Source organism: Terrapene carolina, unplaced genomic scaffold (assembly GCF_002925995.2).
Source record: "Terrapene carolina triunguis isolate 2854851 unplaced genomic scaffold, T_m_triunguis-2.0 Scaffold130, whole genome shotgun sequence".
Classification (NCBI taxonomy): domain Eukaryota; kingdom Metazoa; phylum Chordata; order Testudines; family Emydidae; genus Terrapene; species Terrapene triunguis.
The window spans coordinates 4,729,016-4,756,983 of NW_020664481.1; the positions used below are offsets into that span (position 1 = coordinate 4,729,016).

The following is a 27,968-nucleotide window of genomic DNA, read 5'->3' on the forward strand; positions in this document are numbered from 1 at the left end:
GGACATTTTGTTCTGCAAAGACTGAGCCGACATTCCGCCGGGCCGTTTCCCCAGGCTCCCGAGCGGCCTCGAGGGCTGGCGAGCACTGGTTTCCATTGGGGGCTGAAAACCAGGCGCCCCCACTGGTTGGGAAACCAGCGTGTTGGGTAGCGACCCCAGGAGGCGGCTTGGCGGGCCAGGTGGCCTGCTCTGCTCTCAGGTCTGGAGATAGCCCCAGGAACAAGTCATAAACACTACTAGGTCGGGGGGGAGGACTGGGGCGAGGGAGACAGGGACGGGCACAGAGCTCCTGCTGCCTCTCAGGACATTACAGCTCAATCCTCGCAGTTCCCTGCCCAGCCCAGTTTCCTGCAGGCTGATTCAGGTGCCAATATCGAATGGTTGTAAAGAGAGGGCAGGGTACTGGGCCTGGCCCCAGTCACGGGTCGAACCCTCGGGCCATTTAACAGGCAGAGCAATGTAAACCTGACCCTTGGCCGTGTTTACACAGACACGCGAGCTTTGTGAAATCCACACCCCCCGTCAAGCCAACAAAAAGCATTTAAAATAAAAACGTGAAAAAGATGGCCGGGAGATTCCGAGACAGGACCCGGCCGTGACCCCGGGCGCGGCCGGGAGGGGATAAAGTGACCTCTTCAAAAGGGGAGAGGGAGCAGAGTTCAGCCACTTGGGGCTCCCCTTCCCCCCAACAATCCCCCACTCCCCCCGCTTGCTCCCGACGGGAATTCAGTAGTAAGAGTGAGGCCTGAGTTTGACGATCGAACGGCAGCGCCAGCCCGGTCCGATTCAGCAGCGCCCACAGGTGGCACCGGCGGCGGTGGGGGAGCAGCAGGGGGGATGTGGTGCGGGGTTCAGGGGTGACAGTGTTTTCCAGTGGCCGGGGGACCTGGCTGATGTTCATTGCTAAAGCTAAAAAGTGGAGGTGGATGGTGAGGGGGCACGTGAGGGGAGCGGGAACTCCGGCCCCCTGGTCCCAGAGGCCTCCCCACCTGCCCCAGACAGAGCCAGAGCTCGGGGACCCCCCCGACACCGGTGTACAAAAAGAACTGTTTGTGGTGTTGCCACGGGCCGAGGGTGGCAGGCGCTTAGGACTCCGAGGACGACCGCGAGACGCTCTGCTGCAGCGCTTTGTATATGGCAGAGTTCAGGAAGCGGGGATAGGAGTCTCTGTGCATGAGGGTGTAGATCTGTAGCTGCGCGTCGTCGAAGGTGTGCGTCGAGGGCTCCTGCATCTTCTTGTTGATGACTTCGCGCACCCGGGAATCCAGGCTCACCTGAGGAGGAGGAGGGGAGGAGACAAGGCTGTTAGGGGAGGGGAGGGGCAGGGCTGGGGTCCTGCACCCAGAGCGGCAAAGCCCAGCCTCACTCCCCCCTTCTGCCAGACTCCCCTGCACCTTGCAGGCCCAGGCTTGCAATGGGCACATGAGGCCATGCGGTTTTCAGAACAGCCCCCCTTCCCCCCAGCCCGCACAGGCCAGCCTTGGCTGAGAAGGAGAAGGTGCTTTCCCCAGATGAGGCCATGGGCTGCACTACTGGAGCCAATGGGGTCTCATCCTGGGCTGCACCCGCGCCGCGGCCCTCCTGGGCTCCGGGGACAAGGCTGTGCTGGCCGAAGAGGAGGGTAAGATGGCTGGATGATGGGCAGACTCGAGCCCTGGAATCACCCCGCTGATAGGATCGGCCCCTGCCGAGGTCAGGGCTGAACTGGACCTGACCCTTCGGCCTCGGCCCAAATCTCTGATCACAGAGTCGGGTGGGTGAAGTGCAGCAGGGGTGGCCAAGAGGATGGGGCAAAGGGAGCAGGAAAGAATTGGGCCCGTGGCTGCATTTGCCAGGCCTGGCTCCTCTGCCTGCTGGGAGAGCGTGCTGGGAAAAGCCCTGCTCTCCCCAGAGGCGGAGCCTTCCCCTTGGCCGGCAGAGTTAGCAGCTCCGAGCCCCTCAGCCAGCCCAGGCCAGCCGCGGGCTCTGAAATGCAGTGTAGATGTACCGCAAGTGACTAGCACCCGATGTGGGCAGTGAGCGCGACGGGGCCAGTAACAGGTGGATTCCTGCCCCGTGGCTCTGTGCTGTCGCGTGGGGCTCTGGGAGCAGCTGTGTGATGATCCAAGGGGCCCACAGGCCTCTGGAAAACCAGCTGTGGGGAAGCAGAGCAGAGATGCCACAAAACCCTCCGGCCGCCCTCACATCCCTCCTGCAACTCCTGAGGGGAGTAGGTGGCTTTTGTAGTTTTCTGGTGCCCTCTTGAGGTTTAAGCCAGTAATGCACCCCATCTCCCATCCATTCACTCCGCATGTTTCTCTCCACCTCAAGAAGGTCACAAGCTAATGCCTGACACAGCCACGCTGTATTCAGTATTGTCTCTGGGCAAGTTCCACATGTCCCCTAGATACAGGGCTTCTGCTTTATTGGGCAACGGCCCCAGTATCTGAGTACCCCAAGTCAGGCATACCCGAGATCTGTCCTTTACCTTTACTCTCCGGCTTTATAATACATAGAAGATCAGGGTTGGAAAGCACCTCAGGAGGTCATCTAGTCCAACCCCCTGCTCAAAGCAGGACCAATCCCCAGACAGATTTTTGCCGCAGATCCCTAAGTGGCCTCCTCAAGGATTGAACTCACAACCCTGGGTTTAGCAGGCCAATGCTCAAACCACTCAGCTAGCCCTCCCCCCATCTGTCTTCCTGACCCAAGGAACAAAGGCTTGAATTACACCTACATTCCACGGTACCCGCTATGCACATGAGATGGCTGCAGGCTTGGACTATGGGGCTGTTTTATTGGTGTAGATGTTTCGGGCTGGAGCCAGAGCTCTAGGACCCTCCCACCTCGCAGGGTCCTAGAGCCCAGTTCCCACCTGAGCCCAAACATCTACACCGCTATGAGTCCGAGTCCCACAAGCCTGAGTCAGCTAGCACGGGCCAGCCACAGGTGTCCAACTGCAGTGTAGACACACCCCTAGTCTGACCGCCTGTATAACACCGGCCATAGAACTTCCCTGGAACAATTCCTGTGTGAACTAGCACAGAGCTTTCAGAAAAAGATCCAATCTTGATTTAAAAATGGCCAGTGATGGGAAATCCACAAGGATTAATTCCCCCCCCTTTTAAAAATCTACACCTTATTTCCAGTCTGAATCTGTCTGGCTGCAACTTCCAGCCATTGGCTCTTGCTATACCGTTGTCTGCCAGAGTGGAGAGCCCACTCTCAAGTATTTGTTCCCCATGTAGGTGCTTCTAGCCTGACAGTGATTGCCCCTTAACCTTCTCTTTGTAATGCCTTCATGAGCCTAGTCAGGGAGGAAGGATGTCAAACAACTTCCATCCTTTTGGGTGCATTCACTCCCCATCAGGTGAGTCCCCGTTTCAGCTCCTGCCGGAGGCCAACGGGTCCTGAACGGATTTCAGCAGGGGCACTGCTCCAGCAATGGCCGAGGTTGTTCTGTTCTGAGCTGTGAATGGAGAACCAGCCCTTTTTTTTTTGGTCTGTCAGCACCTTTGCCCCGCAGTGGGGCCAGCCAAGGCTGAATGACATGAGCGTGTGGACTCGCTTTCCCTCACTGCCTCGACAGGGAAGCCCGCCCCAGTCGGAGCATGGCTACCAAGCAGCCTGGAGTTCCCAAGAGCACAGGGGCTCGGGAATCGCCCGCCTGGCCTGCCAGCATGCGGGGAGGGGGCCCAGTACCTCTTTGGGCGAGAGGATGGAGATGTAGTCCTCGTAGATCATCCTGGCCTTCTCGTCGATGGTGTGCTTGTTGCACTCGTTTTTGAGTTCCTCACATGCTAACCAAAAGAGCATGTTTTCCTCGCTGTACTCAGTCCGTAAGAATTCCCGGAACACGTTCCTGCCCGCTGGGTTCTTCATCAGCTTGTCGAACGACTGGGCCCAGCCCTGCACTTCGTCGGGAGTTGGCTTGAGGCTGGTCGGGCCCCGGCGTCACCAAAACAAAAGGGGATTCACGAGAAAGAAAGAAAGGGACAGGAGGGAACAAAACAGGATTATTGTGAGCCTGAGCCACCTGCCTGCTCCGAGCCAACACCATCTGGTACGCAGCCATGGCGGGCCGGGAGAGGCTCGACAGAGTTTAGAAACTCTCACCCTGTGACCCATCTACCAGCTGCTCCTCTGCACCTGTTAGAAAACCTGCCCACAGCTCTCCCTCAACCTCTCTCTCTTCCAAATGCATCTGGACTCTAGAATTTAGGAACCATCCTGCAATTGTCGCATTTCATTCTCCAGCTTGATCAGCTCTTCAATCTGCCTAGCATTCTGGGGTGGACTGACACGAGAAGCACTGTGGAAAAGAAAGGGTATTATAGAGTAAGGCTAGGTCTACACTACAGCGGGGTTCCGACCTAAGATACGCAACTTCAGCTACGTGAATACCGTAGCTGAAGTTGCGTATTTTAGGTCGGCTTACCTGGCGGTGAGGACGGGGGAAAGCCGACCGCTGCCGCGCTGCCGCTGACTCCGCTGCCGCCTCTTGCCGAGGTGGATTTCCGGAGTCGACGGCAGAGCGATCAGGGATCGATTTTATCGCGTCTTCACTAGACGCGGTAAGTCGATCCCCGATAAACCGATTGCTACCCGCCGGATCGGCGGGTAGTGAAGACGTAGCCTAAGGCACTCTGGCCAGGTCCTCACACGTATTTAGGCTCCCAACTTCCACCGATTTCAATGATTTTCCTAAATACTTTGTAGGAACTGGACCTTGATGAGTCTAACACTTTCCTGATAGTGCTATAACGTACTATTAATACTAGTTGCACCTGTGGTAGCTTTCCTGAAATGGTCACACCGGGGTTTTTCTGTTTGTTTAATCGGCCATTTGACCGGTCGAGAGGCTGTTCTTGATCTCAACTGAATTTCACAGTTTGAGACGCACCATTTCGCTGCCGGGCAGCAACTTCACAGCATTCCAGCAAGCAGTCAAAAAGGGAACGAAGAACGACCACAACCCCCCCTCCCCTTATTTTAGCGTTGCGACAAAAGGATTTTGAAGAGAGCCCATCTCATCTCCTGGCCCTGAGCGCTACTCTGTTTGTAAGCTCTGGAGAAAAAAAAAACATCAGAGCAGCTTCTGCAGCATGTCAGTTTAGCACCAAAACGGAAAGCTGCATTTCTTGTTGGTTTCCTTTTCGGACTGCAAGATGGACGTCTTTGGAGTGAATCCCCTATGTGTGTGTGAGTGCCAGCCCAGCACGTTTGAGCTGTAACCACAGCGCCCCTTCTGTTCTACTCCCTATCTCCCCGGACAGCCTTTACAGTGGTGGGCTTCGGAATTTGTTTTGGAGACATGGAAACAATCAAAACCTCAGAGCTCGAGAAAAGAAGTGGGTCTACGATATCACCACGTGTTTCTCGCCACCTTCTAAAGGGCAGCGCGAGAAAGCCACTTGGCAGGAATGTAGGTTATAGTTTATTATTACTGTTTCCATTGCATCAGCCCCTCGGGTTCCCCCGTCACGGGCCAGGACCCCACTGTGCTCGGTGCTGTACAAACCCAGGACTGGAGCACACTGAGCGACTACCAGACGCACGTTTAGCAAATTCCTAATTTTAGCTCCCAGATTTCAGTTATTAGTTCAAATCATTGGACTATCTCCAGGAGCTCGGGCTGTTCTTCCAGCAGCAGCAAGGCAATGTACTGAGATGGCAGGATTTAGACTGAATAATGCCCGGCTCTCTCATGCTGCCTGGAGGAAGCTCTGGGGTTTTCATGTAAACTCCACAGCCAAGCATGCTGCAAAGGGATGCCTGCCCCTCTAGACAGGTCTGATTCCTGGCCTTGGGCGGGGGGAGATAGAGAGAAGCCGGCGCCGGCCGGCAGCAGGTCCATGCCTCACCCACCCGCTGGGGTTCCCGAGGCAAACGGAGCCTCATTTTGCCAACAGAACGGAGCAGTCCCTCGACTAATTATAAAATCCTTATATGGCAAAGGCTCCCACAGCAGCCGGGCCTGCCACCCCCCTTCAGCCTTGGTATTCCGCGACCTTACGGCCCGAGGTATATTTAGATCACTGCTGGCTACGTTTAGCTGTCAGTTTCAGTGTGGGAAAAACAGGCCTGGAACAGCAGGAGGGTACCACTGCTGTGAGTGTGCCAATCTAGAGGGGAGGGGCACAGCCAGGGCCTACGTAAGCTGGTACCTTCGCCCTTATAACCTCTCCTCCCATGATAACAGGACTCCTGTAGCAGGGAAAGTATTAGCTAGTGCTTGAAGTGCAGGCCTGGGAACCAGGAGGAATGGGGTCTGATTCCTGCCTCTGCCATCCACTTGGCTTGTGGCCATAGGCAACAATCCCTGGCAGGCCACTTAGCCTCTCTCTGTGCCTCAGTTTCTCCTGTTAACGGGGGATGATCACCAGCAGCAGCACAGGTGTGTGTAAAGCACCAAGATCCTCGGGCAGTAGGTGCTAGAAAAGGATTCTTACTTCATCAGGAGGGGCTGGGCCAAGCCCAAGCAGCGAGTGGTGCTGGTGTCTGAGGCTGGGAGGTAGGGCCAGGGAGCAGAACCACGCTGGCCTCGCCAATCATTATTCCTTCCCCCACTCTTTCAATTTTTGTTCATAAACTGCCCCTCTGAGCCGCCCCTCTCAAGCCCTGACACCTGAGCTGCACGCTGCCAGGGAACGGGGGTGCGCCTTGCCATGGGACGGTTCAGTCCATTGCAGCTGGCAGCCTCTTCAGACCGGACTGACTGCATAGTGGCAACAGGAAAGCTTAAAACAAAACAAAACAGGACAATGGGGGGGGGGGCAAATAGCCCAGCCAGTGCAAGAGAGACGGCCCACGACACGCAGCAAACATGGGGCGAGGGGCGCACACCAACGGCTGGGGAGGAAATAATACTTTCCGCCTGCTGCCTGCGGCACATCCCCCAGCTCGGCATTTAAACACTCCTCGGCACCTTCAAACGGGAATGAATTCAGTCTCATGAGCACCTTCACAAGTTAAGGACATATTACAATGTCCCCCTCTGGGGGAAACCGAGGCACAGAAAGGACAAGCTGTGTGTGACCCAGGAGAAAGTTGCAAGCCACTGGCAGGGCAGGGAACAGAACCCCAGAGTCCTGACTCCCTGTTCCCAGGACTAGCCGCGATGCAGTGGTGCAGATCAGCATGATGTGTGTGTGTGCCAGTGCGAAGGCAGCGTGTGTGATGCATCAGGGGATGGGGCAGAGTCAGGATCCAACACACACTGCCGGCTCCTCGGCAGACTGGCTAGACAGCAGAAGGGCCCATCTGGCAGCCCGACCTATAGCTGCAGGCAGCTGCCAGCCCACTAGCCATTCACAGAAAGGGTCCGAGTCACTCACCAAGCTTCACAGTTTGGAATGGTCTCCAGTTTGGTGTCTCGAGACGCCCGCCACGCTCGCTCCCGATCTTCGTTCCTAACAAGGAGACGGAAAGGTAGTAAACGGCGCTCAGAGGGAACAGCCGCCCGCTGAGGCCCAGGCGCTGCACCTTTCCACAACGGCACTACAGACCCAGGCTTGATGCGAGCAGTGCACCCAGACAGATCCACTCTGTGCATCTGGCGTCTCCTAGGGTCAGGCTGGCCTTTTAAAACGATCCTGAACGCTCACTCTCTGCTGGAGCCTGGTGCAACTGATCGGGTCTCTCGCGGTCTCTGGATCTTTTGCATAGATGCTGCAGCCCTTTGTCAGTTCACATCCTTGTCCGGTCACTACCTGGCTTTGAAGAATACTCAAATCCTCAGGAGCCACCTTGATTAGCCTGTAAACAGTTTACCTTCCAACCACACTTATTTGCTTGTCAACAAAGCCCAGGGGGAAAAGGCCACTTCATACCAACAATGTGACTCAGCCTCAATTAGTTCAGGCTGCTGAATCGCCTCTTGTTTTGTTACACATGCGGAGCCCTCCAGAGGCAGCAGCTACCTGACCTGTCCCTGTCTGCTTCCTCCCCCAGCTCCCGCAATGCATCAGAGCCCTAAGTTGCCCCCACCCCAGCCTCTACCCTCGACGGGATTTCACGATGGTGTCCCGTGGAGAAAGGCGAGTGCACGTCCCCTGCTCCACTTCCAGCCAGGCACAGGTGACTGCGGGCAGTCAGACAGTAACAAGGGCTGCAAGAGGTCTCTGTTTTGGGGGAGTTGCAGAGCCATATCGGTCTCTGCTCCCCTCCCCCAATACAGAAACATCAACCGCTGCTGCGTCATCTACTGGGCCAGGTTAATTCCGAACGCCGTTACCCACTGCTGTGTGAGACAGCTGCTACGGGGCAAAGTCAGCCCCTGCCCCTCTCTCCTGCCAGCTGCCCACGATCACTTTGCTCTCTGCCAGCCATAAGCACGGCAGCTCCACAAACCGAAACACTTTTGGTTGGTTTGGTTTTGTAAAAGGCTAAAAAACTTCAGCGCTCTTACTGGGCTCTTCCCTCCCTGCTTCAAAGTCATGCGCCAACAGACCTGGGTGTCCTGGTGTGTTTTTAACTGAGAACACCCTTTGAGATGCCTGGTTCCTATTGTTATCAGGTCCCCATTCCGCTAGGCGCTACAGACACACATAGTGAGAGATGGTCCCTGCCCCAGAGAACGTACAGCTTGACCAGATGAGACAGAGGCCCAGAGACCTGCCCTCGTTCACACAGCCCCCGAGCGATCAGACCCCACTGTCTCCCCAACTCTAAAATCCAAGCCTCGGAGATACAGGATAGCGCTGAATTACTGCTCTCACGGGCGAGAGCAGTATAAATGCTAAGACAGAGACATGCAGTATTGTTGTAGCCGTGTTGGTCCCAGGATATTAGAGAGACAAAGTGGGTGAGGGAATAGCTTTGACTGCACCGAACTCCTGTTGGTGAGACACAAACTTTTGGGCTACCCAGAGCTCTTCTTGACCTGAAGTTCCCTCGCCAACAGATGGAAAATTCAAAGTGGCAATTACTGGCACCAGCCAGTAGAGGGCACTGCTGCCCCAGGCCAAAAACAACAGAGGAAACACGAACCCAACAGGAACCACTTACAATAATCACGAAAAAATGAATCCATGAGATTCTAGGCTGGCTCAGTTCTGAAGTCAGTGGCTCAGGCAAAGGGAACAGTGATGGGATTTCAGATTAATCTAGTTCCTGGAAGCCCCAAGCGCACCGAGAGCGGGGTAACCTCTGGCTGAAATGCACTGAGATACTCAGATCCCACGGTGATGGGAGAGGGTATATCACCCTAGACAGAGTCAGAGGCCTGGTCTACACTAGGACTTTAATTCGGATTTAGCTGCCTTAATCCGAATTAACCCTTCACCCGTCCACACTACAGAGCCAGTTAATTCGAATTAAAGGGCCCTTTAAATCGATTTCTGTACTCCACCTCGACGAACGGAGTAGAGCCTAAATCGATTTTGTTAATTCGAATTAGGGTTAGTGTGGACGCACACCACCGAATTACTGTGTTTAAGTTAATGGGGTAGTGTGGCCGCACACCACCGAATTAATGTGGTTTAAAACCGAATTAAGGTGCTTAGTGTGGCCGCGCACAATCGAATTTATACAACCTGTTTCCCAAATTCGAATTATCTAAATTCGGATTAATCCTGTAGTGTAGACATACCCAGAGAGAGAAGCAAACGCCTGCATCAATGTCTGACAGCTGCAGCAGGGAAAGCCAAGCTTGGATTTTATGCTTTCTCAGAACCCCAAATTTTCACTGGAGCGAGCCAAATTGGTCTGAGTGAGAAAGGGGGTACAGTACCATGGGGGCTGTAGGTACTTTCAAAGGCCTACTCCCTAGATCTGGTGCTGAGAAGTCCTGGCTGCCCTCCATCAATGGGGGTGGGATAAGCACTCACACCTCGAGCACCCCCAGCTGGCGGAAGTCTGGAACAGCATCAGCAGCAGCTCAGGTTCTCCTAGCCCTTCGAGCTTGTAGGAAAGACAACAACTTCCATCAGGAAACGACAACAGGGCGGACAAAAAATCACCTCCTTAGCTGAGCTGGGCGAATGAAACTGGAGCAGAATTGAGTCTATCTGCACGGGGATCCTTCGGAATGGCCTCGAAAACAGGCGGCTGGCTCATAAAAAGGAGCTGCTTGTGCAGGTTTCATGGTAATGCTTTGCACTTCCAGAGCTCTAAGGACAGCAGCTCACATTGATGAATTAACTCTTAAAACTCCCTGGGAGTTAGTTCAGGCGGATCATCTCCATTTTACAGATGGAGAAACTGAGGCACAAATGTTCTCTGGCTTGCCCTAGATGACATAGGAAGCTGAGCTAGGACTGAAGCCTGGACTCCTGACTCCTAGTTCTGCACTTGAACCGCTGCACCCTTTTACTTCTCCATAGGACCATCAGCTTCCCCACAATAAAATGAACACGACCCAAATCTGGATACCTTGGAAGCCCCACCCTGGCAACAGCCATATGAAGAGAAGCTTAAAGCTACAGCCATGAGATGTACTGATGCAAAGCGCTACCCAACAGCTAGGAGAGTGTAGGTCCTACCGATACCAAGTTCCACTGGCTGGGAATTTGCAGGCCAGTCTTTGCCCCTGAGAGCTGCAAGGGACCTGCTCTATGGAAGCAACTGCCCGTGGAAAGCATGCCGCTGACATGGCCAGGAGCACGGCCTCGTTCCCCTGGGAGGTTTTGCTCCAAGGGGTTGGTTTGGGTTTTTTTGAAAGCCCCCAAGTGAAACCCTTGTCTCCCCTCTCTCGCCAGGAAGGGTGCTGTGCAATCGGAAAGCAGCACGCAGGCAGGCAACTTCCCTTGGGCCTCTTGAATTTCACATGCGTGGAAAACCGCAACAGGAGCTGCACTTCCTGTTTGCGACATTGTCCCTTCTCTGCTCTTACCAGATTAAGACAGAAACTTCTTCCTTTGCAAGGCAAAGTCTGCACAGCAGGGTGGGGCTCAGAAAACAACCAGGGCAACCTCTCACTTCCTCCAGGGCCCCTTTCTAGAAGGGCACCGAGGCGGCGTGAGAGCCAGGCTGGGCTCTGGCAGCTCTGCTATGGGGGTGGCTGTCAGCTGGTTTACAGCCGCCTGCTCTCCTACGTACTGCTCAGGCCCGTACTGTCTGCAGCCCGGTGCTCCCGCCCCCCCAGGACATGCACAGCTTAGCATGGCAGAGGTTCGCTCCCCACTCTGCTTTTAAGTTATTTTGTACTGGGTTGGTTTTTTTTGATACATCACAAATGGTTGGTGCTTCAAAGCGCTCGTCCCATCGGAGGAGTTGCCGAGGGCTTTACAGACCTTCATTAATTCTCACAACCCCTCAGCGAGGTAGTTCAGGGCCACGCTTCCTACTTCTGAAATGTAACCACTTCTGGGGTGGAGCTTAGCTGTTGCGTAGGTACCCTGCAGCTGTTTAGGACAGGTGGCGAAGGAAAACGTGCAGGGGAAATTCAAAGCAGCAAAATGTGATCAGCCCAAGTGGACTCTGACCATTGACTCCCTTCCTTTTAGAGACGGTGCCACAGGGTCTCATCCGGACGATAGCAGCCCGCACCTCTACACTACGCAGGAGCGCTGCTTTGGAACTGACTCCGAGGGGAGAATGCCACCTACTGAGTCACCGATACCATCTCCTGCACTGACTGCATGTTCCTTAGAAGTCCCCCATGCGAGCATGGTCACAGCCCAGTCCTGCTTAGCTTGCAAAGTCTGAAAAGGCCACGGCAGAAAGTTTCTGTGGCTGGAGGAAGCATACGCTGTGCTGTTGTTGTTTTCAACTGGGAAGTTTATTGCAAGAAAAAACTATTCGCTGTATGAATCAACAAGGCCAAAAGTGCCAGGGGCTAAAGCAAGGGTCTGTGTAGCGAGTTTGGGCTGTCTTAGCATGGTTACCCAGGTGTGTGCATACACACATGTACACTGGGGGCGGGGCCTGAGCAGGGATTTCCAGCAGAAAGTAACAACTGGACAGCAGTAGTCACATTGCCTCTGCAACCCTGGGGGTGAGGTGTGGGGACAGCTACTCCGCAAAGGGGTCTTTGAGGGTCCACTCACTGTCAGTCTGCCTGGATCAACAGGTCTGGTTTCCGCCTGCAGGAAGCCACACAGACGGGAGAGAGCCGCTGCGATGGATCTGGGGACTCTCCCTTGTGCGGAAGGTGGCTTTGTTGGAGTACTGTAGTTCACTCTCCACCCCTAGCTGTGCCGAGGGGGACCGGACACAGTACAGGGACAGCGAGGCCCAGAAGGGAGACAGTACATGAGATAGCACCTCATGTCTGCCTGTATGGGGAGGAGCTGATACAACCCATCGCAGTATTTTTTTTTTTTTTTTTTAATTAATGGAGATATCCTATCTCCTAGAACTGGAAGGGACCTTGAAAGGTCATCGAGTCCAGCCCCCTGCCTTCACTAGCAGGACCAAGTACTGATTTTGCCCCAGATGCCTAAGTGGCCCCCTCAAGGATTGAACTCACAACCCTGGGTTTAGCAGGCCAATGCTCAAACCACTGAGCTATCCCTCCCCCCTTACTCAGCATCTTGCATAGCCAAGACATCCCTAAGCCACAGCAGGCCAGACTCATCCCTGGAATTAGCCGCCAGCTCCGCTGATCTCGCAGCAGCGGCGATTTTGCTCTGATGAGCTGGGGAGTAACAGTGCAGAGTCTGGGTAGCCATCCAAGGTCAGAAGCCGTCGGAAGAGAGAACGTCGGCCACATCACCTGAGACAGAGCCTCAAACAGCGCAATGGGATCTAGGAATCCCGGCGGACATGGACAGGAGACATAGTGAGGGGCAAGCTTTCGAAGGAGGCACAGGGGGTAACCGTACAGCCAAGTGCCCATTTGCACACACAAGTTCCCAGGCAACCATTGTGCGGTGGGTATTTGTGGGATCCTCCTTCGTGAGAGAGGCTGGGCTTCCAAAGGTCACAGATCCCCCCCCCCCATTAATCTCCCCCCCCCCGGTCATACAGTGCACAGAACAAATGTGTCCAGCCCACCGGAATGGTTTCCTGCACCCCACCAGCCTCCTCGGGAGAGGGACCAATTCTGGGCCTGCCGTTCAGCGGGCAAATGCTGTTTGACACTGAAAACTAGGGGCATCTTGCTTGGGCAGGGACACTGTACCACTGAACCGTGCAGCAGCTGCTGCCAGCTGCTCTTACAGCTGTGTTTACATGGTTTTAAGCAGCTCCCTGCACGACAATGACAGAGATTCTAACCAGGAAGAATCATTATTTCCCCCCTGACCTGGCTAAATAAAATCAAATCACCTGCGTTGGGCATCGTAATCCTGAGCAGGTTGTGTGCAGACATGGGAATAACCAGACCACAAGACTGCCCACCTGCTGGGCTCAGAAATCCAGCCTGGGTATTTAGTGCGACTGGCACCAGAGAAGCAAATACACCACCTCATGAATCTGTGCTGGTACGAGCCAGGCAGGGGCTCCCTCCCTCCGAATCAGGAGAAGATTGGGGACTATTTTAGGTCCATTTGAAATAGATTATCGGCCCTAGATCTGGGGGACCGAGAGTCTTATCACCTGCATGGGATTTCTGTGCCGCCCTGAAACAGGCACCAGGTTTTGGCCCCAAAGTGTTACTCACACTTCTCCGTGCTGTGCAGTCTGGTAGGGGCAGCACAGTCCGTTTAACAAGTTGCCAAAGAGCGATTAATAGGCCAGGCCTCAAGGATTCCCCGGACCGCAAGTCGCTTTACACTCCGTTCATTTCAGAAAACTCGCCCCTTTCCTCCATTTACTACGTTCAGAATCTCAGGACAAAGATCGACAAATGCCTTGCGTGAAGGAGAGTGAAAACACACGCACGCACAGTGTGCTCCATGGGGCTCAGATCAACCCGCAGCACAAACACTGGGGCCATCTGCTCAAAATGGTGTTTACAGTCAGTTTTTAAACACTGCACCAATTAGCCTTCAACTATAAACCAAGCGCAAATACACAAATGTCCTGGATGCTTCAGCCCGGCGGGTGGGGGAGGCCGTTCCCACACATGCCCCACAAGCTTCTAGTGGCAGATTAAGAAAAGGCAGCTCTGCATTTTCGGAGGCCTCGACCAACATCACACCCAGCCGGAAGAGCCTGCAGACATCTCCCCCAAAGGGGTGCTCTGGGCTCAGCGCCGTGGGGCATTGGCAGAGCTGTGCAGAGGAAGCTAGCGCTGCTATGCTAGCTTGGCTGTATTGTCATGGGCCAGGAGCGCACTGCACAGACACAGACCACAAGATGGGCCCTGTCTCAGAGATTTTACAATCTAAGCAAAGGACAAAATCACAGACGAAGGGGTCCCCCCATGAACAATACACCTGGCGTTTGAGCAACATGGAGCTGATGGGGGAGATTTTGGAACACGACCCACACGGGGATCCAACAATGGTGCCAGAATGGTGGCACAGGCGCCACTCTCCCCACAGGGCCTCGTCCCCGAGACACAGGCAGCAGCGGGTGAGAGGGATGGGGAGGGGGCTTCTTTAGCGCCTCTGGTACTGAGCAGGGCACACAACGTACCACGAGCAGCTGCAGCAGCAGCACCAGCAGAAGCAGCAGGCATTGGGGCGGTGGTTGCCAGCCGGTTGCACCGTCGTCGGAGAGGTCTCATGCCGGGACATCGAAAGGGGTCTCTCTGTGGACTCAGGTCCCGTGTACTGGAAGGGAAGAGCACGGAGAGGATAAACGAGCCGCAGGGCCTTACGAACCCCTCCCAGCTCAACTCCCCCCCACTTCCTGGAACCCAGATCCCCCCTCTGCTTCGCGCTGGTCGCCAGCAGCACCGCGGAGCGCAGACACCCTCTGGACAGAATGACGAACCTTTAGGTAACAACCAGGCACCTGTACAACCTGGGCAGTTAGCAGCTGGGCTAGAGAGGAAAACGCCTCTTCCTCCAGAGGGGTGGGGCGAGGGCGTGGGCTCTTTCTGCCTCCAGAATGCAAAGCACAGACAGGAATCTGGCTGCACAGAACGCCACGCCTTGGGCGGTAGTTCCTGCATTTGCCCTGCTACCTGCTCAATGGCTCACTGGGATTTCTTGAAGGCTCTCCCCTGGCCAGCCAGTCCAAGGATTTTCCTTTACGATGGTTATTTCATCTCCGGTCCCCCAACAGGTCAGATCTCCAGCTCACCTGCTTCCCAGCTTCATACACAGTCGGCATGGGCAGCTTGTATGTTCCCTGCTGGCCCACCTCTGCTCGCCTGTCCTCCCAGGTGACGGTGACTGTCGACACGCCCCCCTAGGGCCTTTGCAGCCTACTGGATGGAGCCTATGAGAACAGAGAAGCATTCCTTAAGCTAAATCCACCTGCAGGCCAAAACAGGGACCCCCCTCTCCTGCAGGCTGGGGACATTTAGGCAGGAAAGAGCCACTGAGAAGGGAGGTGCTCAAAGTTAGCAAGGGCTCGTCTCCAGCACTGGAGCCAACGGAGCACTCCTGACAGCGGTAGAGGGGCAAGAAAATAAAGGATGCAAGGAAGGAAACAAAACGTGAGAGGGAAAGTGCTGCTCCTTTAGGAGTGTCTGTCCAAGCAGCCCCTTCTGCAGTGCTCATTGCTAATGCTTCCCTGCGCCCTGTGCTGTGCTCCCCAGCTCAGAGCGCCATCGCAGCATTAGAGGAGCCTGCCCACACTAGGTTCTGCCAGTGATTCATGTGCTCCGGTGGGAGCCAGACAGTAGATGAGGCCCTGGGGTCGTCCAGCCCTGCCCTGCCTACTCGACAGCTCCCACTGGCCGTAATTTTTCGTTAGATTCCTCTAGCGTAGATACAGCCTTAGAGAACTGGATAAGGCAAGAGCCGAGCTTCTGCCTGTACGAACTACTATGGCCCGGCCTGTTACAGGCTCCTTGGTAATGATCCAGGAGGACCATGGATTTGATTAACAGCGACACACCCTGTCCTGGCCTGCCCAAACCTGGGGAGGTTCTAACCCCTCCTCAGCCAGAGGGACAAGTGAGGGTAGGAATGGCCAATGCAGATGGATGGGTAGGAGCTACCCTGGAAAGTGTCTTGTCCTGCTATGGACAGGATGGAGAGAAACAGAGCTGAAGACACCTGTGCCCTACAGTTACCCAGAACCACGGGCAGGTGGAGAGTGCTGTGGGAAGACAAGCTTTGCAGTTGAACCAGTTTGCACCTCTGCTCGCATGGGAAGAGACCGGGTACGGTTCAAGCTCCCCCAGCGCCATCTTCATAGTAGAGAGTTGAGTTTTACTAGGGGAGTGCGGGGCCCGGGACATAGGCGCTGGGTTTCTAATCTGCTGGGGGGTGCTCACCCCTGGCCCCGCCCTCGCTCCACCCCTTCCCCCAAGGCCCCACCCCCACCCCGCCTCTTCCCCATCCAGTTCCGCCCCCTCCCCGAGCACGCGGTGCGGTAGGCGCTGGGAGGGAGGGGGAGGTGCTGATTGGTGGGGTGCGCCGGCAGGCAGGAGGCGCTGGGGAGAAGGGGAGCTTCTGGTAGGGGGGCTCCTCCTCGCCCACCCCCTGTTTGCCAGTGGTTCACCTCCTCACCCCGCTCGCCCGCCCGCCTCACCTCTCAGCCCGCGAGGCCCGGGATAGTCGCCCCGATTCGCTGTACCCAAGGGACAGCTCTGGCCTCTGGTACCCCAAATGTCTGCACAGCATTTCACCAAGCAGGGCGGCAGGCCCTGGTGCACAGTCACCTCACTAAGTGAAACACAGCCCCTAGGACACGCTCAGAAATACCTCCCACAAAGTGTTGGCCTTCCCGGCCCTGACTTTGTTGAGAGAAGGATTTCTGGCTGGGAGATCTCTGACTTCCACCTGGAAGGCAGATCAAACAAATCCCCCAAACATCACATGAAACCCTTCCTTATCTATGAGACCTCTTGTTTGGAGGCGAGAGCCTCACGCAGGGGAAACAGGCATGTTATACCAAATATTATGATCGAAGGCTCTGCTTGGAATTCTGTTGTGCAATTCCATGCTCTCCGCAGCCACGGAATTTACTGCCTCCCCGGGCGAGCTCCACCGTGACATTAAAACACAGCTGCATCTACCTCCCTCCTGGGAAGCCCTGTACGTGTAAGGGGAGTCGATAGACTCAGGAGTCAGAGGCAAGTCCAGTGATGCAGGACAGGACTGCGCTGGAGAGGCCGAGGGAGAGTTAGATGGTGCCATCTGAGCACAGGGAGATGGGGAAAGGAAGTTTTCTTACAAAGCAGGGCTCAACAGTTTTCAGTTGCTAAGAGGCGCGAGTCGGCAGAACAGGTACAGAGAAGCGTTTCGAACTGCTGCTCTAAAGGCCGGAGGGGCTCGAAGACACAATGCACTCATGCGGTGAGGGAGGCAAACACACCTCCTCTTCCACCATAGCCGCGGCAGAATCACAGCAGAAAGAACGGTGCCAGACAGCAACGTGGTTCATTGATCTGGGCTGCGCAAACCAGAGGGCCCGCCCGAGCCCCCGGCATGGCAAAGAACTCTCAGCCCGTCTGGAAGACATTTCACTGACAGGAGGAAAGGACGCCCCTGGCAGAACAGAAGACAATTACCAGGCCGTGACACACAGTTCTAGACGGATGGCGACGGAGGCATGTTTATACTACTCAGCCGCTCCTCGAGGTGCTGCCCACCCACTTACCAAACCTTGCGAGCGGCGGTACTTTTATACCCCCACTGATCCCCTCACAATCTCTGACATACGTATTTATCCTCAAAACACCCCTGGGAGGTAGACGGTGCTGTTTGGGGCGGGGGGTGTCTCTTTACTGCGTGTTTGTACAATGCCCAGCACCATGGGGCCATGATGGGGGTCTCTAAGCGCTAATGCAATACAAATCATAAACAAGAACCATGCCTGCATAAGGTTAGCCCCTCGATGAAGAGAACAGCCGGGTCAAAGGGAGCTGAAGCAAGACTGAAGTGGGTCCAGCCATGACATCAACCTCTCCCCTCCATTTATCAAAGTAACTCCAAGTTGGCGTAGGAAGAACGGTGAGAAGCAGCTTCAGCGTGGCAGGGAACTATGCTCCGTCCTCTCAGATGGGAATCTAGCCCCAATGATTCACGCACTGAGCATCTCCTTACTGGAGTCAATGTATCTCAGGCTGATGATGGGGCAACGGAAACTTCAGTTTGCGAAGAATTTTGCAGCCCACTTCTTTCGCAGGAAAAGCCACAGAGAACACACTTTCCATAGGCTCCCAGGTCATTTCTGGGCTCAGTCCAAGCCCCTGGGCCAGGGTGGATAAAAATTGATGATTTTTTTTTGGAGGAGCAGCGGGGGAATCAGATTTTTTTTCTGTTATTTAAATTATAAGAAGTTTTTCTTTTTAAAAATAAACCTGCTTAAAATGCAATTTGAATTTAATACAAAATGTGTTAAGGCCTAAACTTATTATGATCTTTTAAAACAAATAAAAAATATGCTGAATCCGAGTCTCTAGCAAAAACTTTGAGTTAAAGGCTGCTTTTCTATATAAAGAAAGAATCTGGGGAAAACATCCAGCTTTTGAGGTCAAGCTTTATAAATATGGCACACTAGGTCATGGACTGTATTAAGGGCTTGTTTTGTTTAATAAAAATAAATTGTATATGCTGTTTTGTGTGTTTAATTAAATTTCAGTTACCATCCTAATGCAACTTGACACAAATCATGAACAAAAAATTAATTATCTAGTAAAAAAGCAATATATCCTTCACCCTGTTCTGACATACTAAAAAGGTACAGTTAATAAGAATCTGAAAATATTAAGCTAAGTAACTGCATAAATAAATGTATATAGCTATAATAGCATATCCTCCTAGGGAGCAAAAAGATGTACCAAATCTAGTGTAAAGACTCTCTATTTAGTTGTAAATCAACATGTTTTAATGGTTATATCAATGAATGAGAATGCATCTTTCTTTAGAAAATTACAGAAGTACAAATGCAAAAAGGTGAAATCAAGGCTTTCGATTTGGGGATTTAAACCATGTTTAAATCAATCCAACCTACTCTGGGGCTGGAATCTTTCCAGGCAAAATTTACCTGACACATTCTAGCCAGGTAGCCTTGCTGAACTGTCACGGCAGCCCTGCCTCAACTCAAAGACTATTATCTTACAATGCTACATTTATCCCTCCTTCCCCACAGCATCGTTCAAAGGCTGCATGGCAATCCCATCCCATCCTCTATAGTCAATCCTGAACGGTAACACTGGTTAAACCAGCTGTTCAATGCTTATTTATGGATGTTGTTGCTTTTACTTTAACTTTGCATCATGGTACACCTCTACCCCGATATAACGCAACTCGATAGAACACGAATTCGGATATAACGCGGTAAAGCAGCGCTCTGGGGGGGCAGGGTTGCGCACTCCGGCAGATCAAAGCAAGTTCGATATAACGCAGTTTCACCTATAACGCGGTAAGATTTTTTGGCTCCCGAGGACAGCGTTATATTGGGGTAGAGGTGTACCTCATTTTAGGGCCATGTTCCATCCAGGCGCATGTCTTCCACAACTTTCCAATTGAAAAATTTACGGCACAACTAGGCTCCAAAATTTAAGCTTTAATTAAAATTAAACACCATGATTGCAAAAAGAATCTTAATAATGTAAACCAAACGGGACCCAATTCAGCCATGCCTGGCTGCCTGCATTTGCAAATAAGACAGCCTGAAACCATAGTTCCAAGAGCTGTAAACCATCCCTGTTCACTCTGGATCATAACGACAACAATTAATATGTCACAATAATGAATTTTTTCACTGCTGATCATTTTAGCAGAAACATCCTGCTAGCGTTCTTAGCCATCATTTTTGGATGCAGCAGTGGATACTGGGACAGTGAGGAGGGTGGTTGCTGTCAAGGATGAGGAACTAAGAGTTGATGCCCTTCACCAAAATTACACATCACTTCTGCCACTGCCCATTACATGAAGGTAAAAGCAAAAACCTCTCCCCAAAAGTAAAACCCTCAACTGTGCTCCTTGGTGCTCAAACCAGCAGATTCGCTGGGCACCAATGCCCCATGTTTTCACCACCCATGTGTCGAAGCCTCCAATTCCCCACCCCTCTGATAACTCCTACAATACAGTTCTGTGCTGCCCGTACAAAATCCGCAGCACAGTAAACTGAACGCTGGGAGGCAGCAGAAAATAGTTTGGTTTGGTTAGCCTACTCAATAACCACACTTTTAAAAAGGTTTGGTGCTTGCCACAAACCTGTCAGGCTGCTGCATAATTCAGCACTAGGATGCCACCGAGATCAGGAACCATTGTGCTAGGAGCTGTACAAACATAGAGCAAGAGACAGTTCCTGCCCCAAAGATCTTACAGTCTGACAAGCTAGGACAAAGGGTGGGATGAGAAACAGGAACAGAGAGCCAAAGTTACTTGCCCATATCATACGACAGAGTAGTGATAAAGCTGGGAATAGAATCCAGATCTCCTGACTCCCAGCCCAGTGCACGTTATGCACTAGTCTATGTTGTCTCTCTACATTCCCTTCCCTCTATTTCACACAGGGCTGCCTGCAGGATTTAGAAAGGACTGGACGAGAAATTGTCTCATTGCTGAGGACTGTGGACCATGTGGAAAGGCAGGAAGACGACTGCAAGAATGGGAGGTGGAGAGTGAGCTCGGTGGCATGTCCACTCTTTTGCACTTTGAGAGACACCCCATTATAACGAGAATTGTTTGTGAATTGGGATGTTACATGAGGCCATTTTTTCAGACCGGTCACTGTTATGGTGCTTTACAGCACCCGTCTGTCTCTGTACAGCCGGCTGCACTGGGCTGTTACCCTGTGTACATTTTTTAGCAGGGCGTTAATATGGAGTGTAATTTGTGCGTTCGCGCACATCTAGACAAATTGCACGAGGCACTCGGTACGCCCCAGGAAACACAACGCAGCAATCCTCCTTTACAAGGGTCAGTCACAAATTTTGTTTTATTTGATTTTTAGCTGCAATATTTATACATTTCTCTCCCGGCCCTTTGAAGAAATTCCACTGTCCAATACATCTCACTGGAGCCGAAAGGGAGCGTCTCTATTTCTCTCCTCAAATGTACCTATTTTTAGATTTCAAATGCTGGCAGAGTGCCTGTGACCTTGTTAACCTGCTTTGCAGCAATCTCGGCTTCTCTTTAAGGGGGCTTTGCAGTCAGGCAACCTTTGAAAGCCGCTCTCTTTTTGGTTTGCTGGTCGACTGAACCTTTCCCATTGCGATGGGGGCTGTTTCATTTTACAGTGAACTCGAGCGGCAAACACCTAAATCCAAGCAGCAACCCAGCCTCAATCACTTGCTAAGCCTTACCAAAAACAGCTCCCGGACCCTACTCTTGAAACCTGATTGTTCCAAGGAAAAGGAAGCTGCTAACCACGAACAAATGGAAATAGGGTATGGCCTTATAGACAACCTTGCTCAGCTCTCCTGTCCTTGTACATGCAATAACTAAGCCAAAGCTTCAATACGATGTAGAAAAGTAATTATCCACTAATACAAATCGTTGCTTCCCAACAGGGTAGCAGCTCCCAGCAGGAATGCAGCGCTCAGACCCTCTAATTACAGCCAAACGGGATGATGTGCAGGAACAGAGTAAACATGAGGAAACCCGGCTAGCCCAAGTACTTGGAAAGCTTCCCCTTTAATCCTAAAAAAGGCGTAGTCCGCTACGCATCTGCCCAGCTCCACTTCTCAGTGGGCCCAGAGGTGCATGGGTGCGTCAGAGAGCAGGGCATAGAGAGGAGAGCACCGTGGCCGGACAGCATGTGAAGAGGAAAGCTGCTGGGAAAAGGAAGAGAGAGGGGAAGATAGCATTCAATCCTTCTGGGCTGTGCTCTCCTCTCAACCTCCTGGGCTAACTCAAGCCAATGGCTTTTAGCGTAGGCCTCTGTTTATACTTGCAATAACCGAAGCTACCAATGAACTGAACGCTGGGCAATCACATACCATCTCTTCATCAGCTCCCCCTTCTCGGATTCGGGGCTCTCCAGAGATCCCTCTTCTCGGGCTCGTGAATGAGACGAACCACGTAGAACCAGAGAGGCCGAGAGGGAAGCAGAGTGTGTGTGTGTGTGGGGCTGTAGAAACCCTGCATTGGTTAACCAGAACCTGAGCCCACGGGCGGTGAACATAAACGATGATCAGACCTGGCTGGGGAGAAGCACCGGGCAGTGGGCAGGAAAGCTGAGGAGAGCCAGGGGAGAAGCAGCTGGGAGTTTCCTCTCTTGGGGGAAAGGCAGAGAGACGCCTGCGCCTAAGGGGCGTTCGAACTGAAGCCTGAGGGAAGCTGTGCTGGCAGTTCCTCAAGGGACTAGAGAGAGCAGGTCAGGCTCCTGCACGAGGCCCAGAGGGAGGGTCTGGGAGAAGCAGGGAGAGACTGAGCCCAGGCGCAAGGGGAGACCCTGCGGGGAGCCGAGCAGGGGTAGCACTCCCCGGTGGAAGGGCCAGGGGTGGAATGCTGCCGGGGACTGGCTCACAGGAGCCCTCAGGAGGGGGATGGATATGGCTGGTAGGAAGAGGGGGTCAAGGGAGGCAGCAGCAAGGACTCTGGCAGCGCAGACCATAGCTGGTCAGTAAAGGGTCTTTGGCCTCCCAGCGTAGTGGGAGGGCCGGGTTCCCTGGCCCGCCATGGGGGAATGTGGCATGAACTCTTCTGATATAAGGGACAAGGACTTTTGAAGGCCCTGGGATGAGAGGCTGTAAGGACCACAGGGCCCAGAGTCAGGAACAAAACCCTGATGGAAGGACTCTGGACTTTGTTACCCTGGAAGAAGTCGGATTAGAACGTGTGTTGGCTAAAAAGGTCGAGTCGCAACAAGAGACAGACTAATGCTGGACCGCCATGAGCATCGGCAGGGGGCGCTAGAGACGGAAGAGCTGCCACGCTCCACTCAGCCACGAGGGAGCACGCCTACGGTGAGTGCAACTCTTCCACTAGGAGGTCCATACTTTTAGAACTCACATACATTTAGTATGATTAGTACTGCAGTGGCCACACAGGAACCCTATTACGGCCCATTGTGCTAGGCGCTGTACAAACCCAGAACAAAAAGGTGGCCCCTGCCCCAAGGAGTTTACAACCCAGGTAGAAGCGAAGAGACGACAGAGGGATACAGACAGAGGGAGGGAGTACAAAGAAACAGAGAGACAACGCTGGTCAGACCGATTAGGTCTGGGCATATCAGTGGTCTAATGGCAAGCGAGCGTTTTCCGGAGGATAAGCTTTGTCTTTGCTGATATCCGAACAGGTACATGGGCTAGTGCAGTAAAACGAGGATCAGCTCAGGCCAGTTCTAAACCCGTCGGATCGTAGGACTCAAAACTGAGCTTCCTGACTAGACGACATGGGGTGGAGAAGGGCCTGGGGATACTGAGAAACAACGATGCTGAGGAGAGCCAAGAGGAAAGTGTCTTAGAGACACTGAAAAAGCATTAGGGACTTTTTTAGCAGGAGAGTCATGGTATATTTAACCCCTTCTGTGCTGCACGATGTACAAGCTACAGCCTACAAATATGTGAGTCTATTGCCTGGTGGATGGCTCCGTCTAGCAGGGCTGGTCAAAAGATTTCAACGGTCTTTCACCAACACAGGCGGGGCGAGCGGAGGGTTTGGTGGGGAGTTTTGGACTAGCTTTACTCTCGCGTGCCGACAGGGTGGGCTGTTGGCAAAACATTCACATGCAAGACCCCCACGTTCCTAGAAAATCACAGCAGGTGCAGGAGCGAACGGGTCAGTTTGTAATAGAGTAATCCGCAAGGGAGCACAAGTCTTTGGGAACCCCTCCGTGGGCATCGGGGAGCCCATACGCTCGTACAACGAGGCAGGTGTACAGAGCTCGCTTGGAGGCCCTGTGCAATGCTCACACCCACGCAAGACTCTTTCCAGACCTGTGTCAGACTGTGTTGCACATGGAGGGCAGAAGATGACTATTTGCTTTCGTTAGGCGGCTCAGAAGAAACCCCTCAAGCCACCTGCGGAGGCAGCACTGACTTGCTCTCAGCGGAGCCCTGCTACAGTCCCACCCGGGGCAGAAGAATAATGGCCGCTGGGAATGGCATGGGACATAAAGATAGGGGGAAATTCGGGGATGAAGAAGGCCTGGAGGAGGACTACCCATGTCAGGTCACATAGTAACAAACCAGATTCCCTCCTGTCCCCATCACATGGAATTTGGAAGGGTAGCGGTGTGGCATCTGGAATCCCATGGAGCAGGCTGCAATGTCGATCGGTGTACCCTAGTGTATAGTCCCTGACTGGTGGGGGGTCGGAGGGGAAGGGAGGGATCTTGCTTTGCAATGCAGCTGGAGCGTTAACTCCTCTCACAGCAATTGCCGGCACATATTTTACAGGGTGTTTGTGGACGTATTACACAGAGCTGGCAAAAGGCACAATATTAAGCAGTGCATAGAGACACTAGTGCAATTCATAGAGAGAGGCCACACTACAGCACACAGAAGGAAGTTCAGCTAGGATAGCTGATGCCAGCAGTTGGAGTTGAAATACTTTGTCTCAAGAGCCTAGGAGAGGGAAGACTGTGGGCAAGAGACAGAGAGAGATAATTCTGAAAAGAGGAAGACTTGAACAAGGGAGATTTCCCAAGCAGACAGAATAAAACCTCCCTTAAAGGGGCCCTTGCTCATTTCTGACAAAGCTTCCCAAAGCCCAACATAACTAGCCTTCTCCCAGCAGTGCTAGGTACCCAGCTGTGTGTCTGTAAAGCACCACTTCTGCCTCTCATACCCTTGCTTTGCCATGGTCCCCCGGTCTCAGGGATGTCAGAATCTAGTGACTGTGAGCATCAGAATTCACTGCTGAGGGCCCAGTTCTGATGCCAGAAATTCTGAAGTGTGAAGAGGAGAAGGAGAGCGTGTGCATGTCTGCATGTTTCTGGAACAGATTTTCAGGAGTTTATGAGTTTCGGTTTTGGTCTTCAAAAGTCCACACCAAAGGGTGCCCCCGCCCACCGCTCTGGGTGTACAAAGTACATTTAAAACATAACAGCGTGGGACTTGGGCATGTAACCGTCTTTGCAAGGCACGCATACAACTGCATGCTGAATTTGGGTGAGCTGTTACCACACATACATTTGCAAAGTGACATAAGTGTGCAGCCAAGTGGCTAGTTAGATACATTTTGTATGAACAACTGCACATTCTGCATTGGTAGTCACAGCAACTGTGCACCTGAACTGGGACATCTGGGTCTGCATCTCAAAATACACGTGTCTTGGTCATCAGTAATAAAAGGGAATAAAGGGGTCATAGGTGGAAAATGTTTTTAATAAAGTCTGGGTGCACACGGGACCTTGACACTGACCCCTCACCATTTTTAAAGCCTAGAGAGGTCAGGTCTTTACAATTTAAAAATTCAAAGTTGACCGCTACCACTGAGAAATACTATTCCTCCCCAAGAACCACAGTTTTCCCTGGGATACAAATACAATGTGTGAGCTTCCCAAACAATGAACACTGATGCCACATGTGTGCGCACTCCTACCTCTATCTAAGACAGAAGAGTCTGGGGCACAGACACAGACAGACAAAAGCCATGTTAATTTCAATTTCATCAGGAGAGAAAATTGTACTTTTGAACAATACAGAGAAAAAAAACTGTATAGAAAAGCTGTGTATTTTTTTTTTAACTAGAAGCAGATAAACGAGAACAGAGTTCTGCCTTTCCACAGAGCGTTTTCCTGTAAATTCACATAGCAGACTATCGCTAAGTCAGGTGTCCCAAGTTGGGAGTATGTCCGTTCGATGATCTGTTTGTCCTGTTTAACAGGATATAGCTACAAACACCATTGGCAGGATGCAAATTTGCCTCCAAAGTCACCATTATTTTACAACCCACTGATGTTCTGATCACAGAAACATCACTCGGCAAGGCGTCAGTGCAGTCATGACATCAGTTTGTCCCAGAGAAAATGACAAAGGTGATAACTGTAGACTGAAATAAACTTAATATGGCACCCACACACCCTCCATCTATATTTTATGGCTTGGGGTGGGCTCCTAGATCGGTACCAAAGAGCACACAGTTGCTATCTACAACGTTCACAATCCTGGATCGATAGAGACTAACAATCAGTCCACCAAGTTAAGTAGGAAGGGAGGAACTACACTTAGTATAGAAGCAGACCGAAGTATCACCTTCGGGTGTCACATGAAGAGAGAGAGTATGAGAACTTAGGGGGTTACCAAGAGGGAACCGAGAGGTGGCCGAGTTGAAAAGTTTTGGGCTGACTTTATCTGCCAGGCAGGGATTTCACATGAGCACAGGCCATATGGGGAGTTATCACATGGGAAATCTCTAATAAAGTGATCTTTTAAGAGCGAGTCCTGCACATCCCGGGCTCCTGCAGTACTGCACGAGACGAGAGAGAGCGCACTTAATTCTAAACGAGGAACTGGGTGCTTCCAAAGAGCAGTCATGATATCAAACAGCCCTTCCCCCCTCCCCAGGTTGTTGGTTCAAACCTCAGCCCCAGTTGAGTTCTGAGTGCAAGTCATTACAAGATGCTAGCTGCTCCATGCTCTATCTGAAATCAGCTTGACAGCTTTGGAGGCACCAAGATTTGGATGGGCACAGAGAGTGATTTGCACCCTCCTTGTTGCTAGAGATGGTTAGGTCTGATTCTCAGTCTCTTTGTGCAAAGCAGCTGGGAAGTTGGCTTCTTGAGGGCTGCCCCTTTAAATCTCAGTCATCCAGAGCCACCTCCCAACATAGTCATGACATAAGAACGGCCATATTGGGTCAGACCAAAGGTCCATCTAGCCTGTCTTCCAACAGTGGCCAATGCCAGGTGCCCCAGAGGGAATGAACAGAACAGATAATCATCAAGCAATCCATCCCCTGTCACTCATTCCCAGCTTCCGACAAACAGAGGGACACCATCCCTGCCCATCCTGGCTAATAGCCAATTGATAGACCTATCCTCCATGACAGTGGTTCTCAACATATTACACATTGCAGGCCACATATGCGGCCTGCAATGTGTAACCTGGGCTGCAGGGGCCGGGTGGCAGGGCAGTGGCAGCCCAGACCCCTCCCCTGGACCCCCGCCGCGTGGGCTGCCGCCCCTGGACCTCGGAGGCCAGCCGGCCGCCCCAACACCAGCTGGGGACCTACGACACCAGGCATACCCGCGGCCTTTAGCACACATGCTAAAGCAGCACCCCTGCTCCATGAATTTATCCGATTCTTTTTCAACTCGTTACAATCTTGGCCTTCACAACAGTCTCTCACAGAGAGTTCCACAGGTTGACAGTGCATTGTGTGAAGAAATACTTCCTTTGGTTTGTTTTAAACCTGCTGCCTATTAATTTCATTGGGTGAAATTCTCCTGGTTCTTGTGTTATGAGGAGTAAATAACACTTCCTTATTTACTTTCTCCACACCAGTCATGATTTTATAGACCTCTATCATATCCCCCCTTAGCCGTCTCTTTCCCAAGCTGAAAAGTCCCAGTCTTATTAAACAACACACACACACACACACACACACACGTCACATACAGCTAAGAACAAGAGAGCAGGCCTGTCACTGCTCTAAATTATGTTAGACGGGGTGGGGAGCTGCAAAGAGGACGTAAAGCTACCTTCCCCCGCTCCTCTCTGATCCCGTGCTGAGCACAGCTCGCCCAGACCAGAGACTCTGGCGGGTGTTTTGAATCAATTCAGCAAAGCAGCCGCCTGTATCACTGCCGTACCTGTTCTGTGGATGGAAACCTTCAATCTAGCCATTCTGCGTGCCCCTCCAGCAGCAGCCCAGCTATAGTTCCTGATACAGCATCTCAGTTTACGTGAAGCATTTAAACAGACTTGCAGATCTGAAGAAAGGAATAAAAAACTGAGTACCTCCTCTAACAGGAAAGGGAGTGGCAAGGGAAGTGGCAGAATCAAATGAAGAGTTCAGACCTTTTTTGGGAAAGCACCATCAATGAGTTCTCCTCTCCGGTGAGCCTTCCTGTTCAGAGTGAAAGCTGACAGGCCCGTCCCCGGATTGCTCCCATCTGTGTTGACGTGGTCCAGGAAACTCAGAGCTTGTGTTTCATACATTTACTAGACAAATGTTTAACTGGGGAGTGGAAAG

The 27,968-nt window shown here is 52.5% G+C and overlaps 1 protein-coding gene across 1 annotated transcript; it reads right to left on the reverse strand.

Annotated features, from left to right (window-relative positions):
• Window positions 1-1,024: 1,024 nt before the first annotated feature.
• RGS19 (regulator of G protein signaling 19) lies at window positions 1,025-27,695 on the reverse strand. Its single transcript, XM_024219191.1, has 6 exons — window positions 27,586-27,695; window positions 15,058-15,195; window positions 14,446-14,582; window positions 7,317-7,391; window positions 3,682-3,916; window positions 1,025-1,274 (listed from the first exon to the last, which is right to left on the reverse strand). The coding sequence occupies exons 2-6, from the start codon at window positions 15,085-15,087 to the stop codon at window positions 1,086-1,088; spliced, it is 666 nt and encodes a 221-aa protein (XP_024074959.1). The 5' UTR covers window positions 15,088-15,195; window positions 27,586-27,695; the 3' UTR covers window positions 1,025-1,085.
• Window positions 27,696-27,968: the final 273 nt, after the last annotated feature.

Coding starts and splice junctions, on each gene's coding strand:
- RGS19 (XM_024219191.1), bottom strand. CDS start 15,087: ATGCCGACTGTGTATGAAGCTGGGAAGCAG. Junction 7,392..14,445: donor TGCTGCTGCAGCTGCTCGTG/GTACGTTGTGTG, acceptor TCTCCTTGTTAG/GAACGAAGATCGGGAGCGAG. Junction 1,275..3,681: donor CCATCCTCTCGCCCAAAGAG/GTACTGGGCCCC, acceptor CCTCCTCCTCAG/GTGAGCCTGGATTCCCGGGT.